The following is a 2,347-nucleotide window of genomic DNA, read 5'->3' as shown; positions in this document are numbered from 1 at the left end:
GACGTCGCAGTCAATCTAAGCTACCAGGAATTCTACAGAGGCATATGACGACTACACCTTTTCAACTTCAAAATGGCGACAGGTAAAATCAAAGTGACAAAACGTAAGTTCAAAATGACATGACACTGACACTTAATATTTATGGGAGTATTTACGTTTGGAGTTCATTAGATGAAAGAGGCAAAAAGTGGCGGCAACTACTCCCGCCAATTTTGGTGGACGCTGGCTGGCTGTACGGCGTCGATGGAATCAGTGGACACTGTTGCTGCAGTTTGTGGCCGCACTGCCTTTCATTCATTTAGCAATTCTCACTGTGCTTCCTACCCACACAGCAATGCTGTACGACGACGCTACCGTTCGACGGGTTCTCCGTGCAGCTCACGAAGGCCAAGATTGGTGCGATGTCGCGCTTAAGAACGATGTCAAGCTTCGCACTGCTTACCGCTGGATCAATGCGGCCGAGGACAGCGGCAACTGGGAGGCTCTGCCTCGAAAGCCTCGTGGTGGTAAGCGCCACAGCAAGATTCAAGACGAGCACGTCGACTACCTAGTTGGTCTCATCGACGACAACTGTTACATCACGCTGGACGAGATGGTTGACGCCCTCGAGGCTCGATTCGCGCTCAAGGTGACAAGACAGACGGTCAAGACACACATTGACGGCCGGATGTACACGGTCAAGCAAACCCATCGCGACAACAACTACCGCAATCTTGAGGAGAACAAGATTTTGCGCCGGGATTACGTCGTCGAGCTAATTGCTCAGAAGGCCGCAGGTAAGAAGATCTTCTACGTTGACGAAACTAACTTCAATTTGTGGTGTGCTCGCCGCCGTGGTCGTAGCAAGAAAGGGAAGCGAGCTGTCGACAACAACACAGCCAGCAAAGGGTCAAATATCCACGTGATCGCTTGCATTTCAGAGGAAGGGCTTGCTTACTCGGAGAAGCGCTTTGGCTCTTTCACGTCGGAAGCATGCAACGAGTACATCCGTCGCCTGCTCAACCACATCGGTGCTTCAACGCCGCTAGAGAACGTTGTTTTGGTGTGCGACAATGCACCATGCCACGCGAACATCGAGGATGTATTCAAGGAAACCACGTTTTCGGCGGCGACGCTGCTGCGCCTAGGTCCGTACTCGCCAATGCTGAACCCCATCGAGAACTGCTTCTCAGCGTTCAAAGCCATGGTGAAGCGGTTCCTCGCTCGCCATCGTCAAGCTATTCTACGCGTCCCACCGCACCTCACCATCAAGGCGCACCGTGAAAGCTACCTAAAGCTGGCTGCAGACCTCCTCGTACTCGAAGCTATCACCCCAGAACTTTGCTACAAGTGCTCGTTGCACACCATGAAGTTCCATGCGCGTGCGATCCAGATGAAAGATATGCCTGTAGGAGAATAAAGACAATATCAAGTTTGGCTTTGCTGGCTCCTATGTTCGATGTCATTTTGAACTTACGTTTTGTCACTTTGATTTTACCTGTCGCCATTTTGAAGTTGAAAAGATGTATTTAAGCAGGGCGCTGACGGATCCTTCACTGCAAACGAAGGCCGGTAATCAGAAGGTGTCTTGGTATGCTACTGTGGCCAAGTGGACGCTGGATTGGGTGCTAAGCAAGGCTGAAAACCGAATTAAGCGAGCTTTGCGCTGTGTGGACTGGTTCCAAAGGATAAGTTTGACGTGGAAGCTCTCCATCCACCGCTACGTGACTTGCTGGCTGGAGATGCCGATATGGATCGCTGCAACCGACAATACTGTGATATCGCTGATGCAGACGACATGGAGCAGCTCGATATTGCAGCACCGTCGTGGTATTTGCCTGAGACGCGCACATCCAGTTTGTTTTGTTGCCTGCTACATGGTATCGGAGCGCCCTTACAAGAGTATATTTCCGCCCTGACAAACTACATGGAGACATCGGCGGACCGCGACGGTCTTTTTAATGGTAAGTACTTCAGCGATATCCGGGGCGGAACGGAGAAACCGGGAAGCTGGAGATTTTTGCTGCTGCTCAGATACATAACAGGGAAATCGAGGTGTACTGAAGACAAGAACAAGAAGTTGCTGTCCAAGTTTGGCTACAATGTAGAAAACCCAGCAAAAACCGTGATACTAGATCGGATGGGTTCACACTTTGCAGTTGAAGGTAGACAGATACGCTGTTTAATTGGTTATTGATGTTTTCTCCAATACTACAATTAAAAAAAAAAAATTTTCAGTTTAATTTTAAGTAATAAAACAAACCTCCGTTTACAACGCAGCCACCGGTGAGAGAAAAGTCCCGTTACAAATATACAACATGTGAACTACACACAGGCTTGTTTATGCCCAGGCCGGTAGATTAGGAAG

The 2,347-nt window shown here is 49.3% G+C and overlaps 1 protein-coding gene across 1 annotated transcript; it reads left to right on the top strand.

Moving 5' to 3' along the window:
* Positions 1–334: 334 nt before the first annotated feature.
* PITG_01554 (uncharacterized protein) lies at positions 335–905 on the top strand (the record flags this gene model as incomplete). The annotated part of the gene is made up of 3 exons (XM_002908154.1): positions 335–628; positions 683–793; positions 852–905. 3 exons carry the CDS (start codon positions 335–337, stop codon positions 903–905), a joined length of 459 nt encoding a protein of 152 aa, XP_002908200.1.
* Positions 906–2,347: the final 1,442 nt, after the last annotated feature.

The sequence above is a fragment of the Phytophthora infestans genome, genomic scaffold (assembly GCF_000142945.1).
Source record: "Phytophthora infestans T30-4 supercont1.2 genomic scaffold, whole genome shotgun sequence".
Classification (NCBI taxonomy): domain Eukaryota; phylum Oomycota; class Peronosporomycetes; order Peronosporales; family Peronosporaceae; genus Phytophthora; species Phytophthora infestans.
This window is presented reverse-complemented; position numbering and strand designations above follow the sequence as displayed.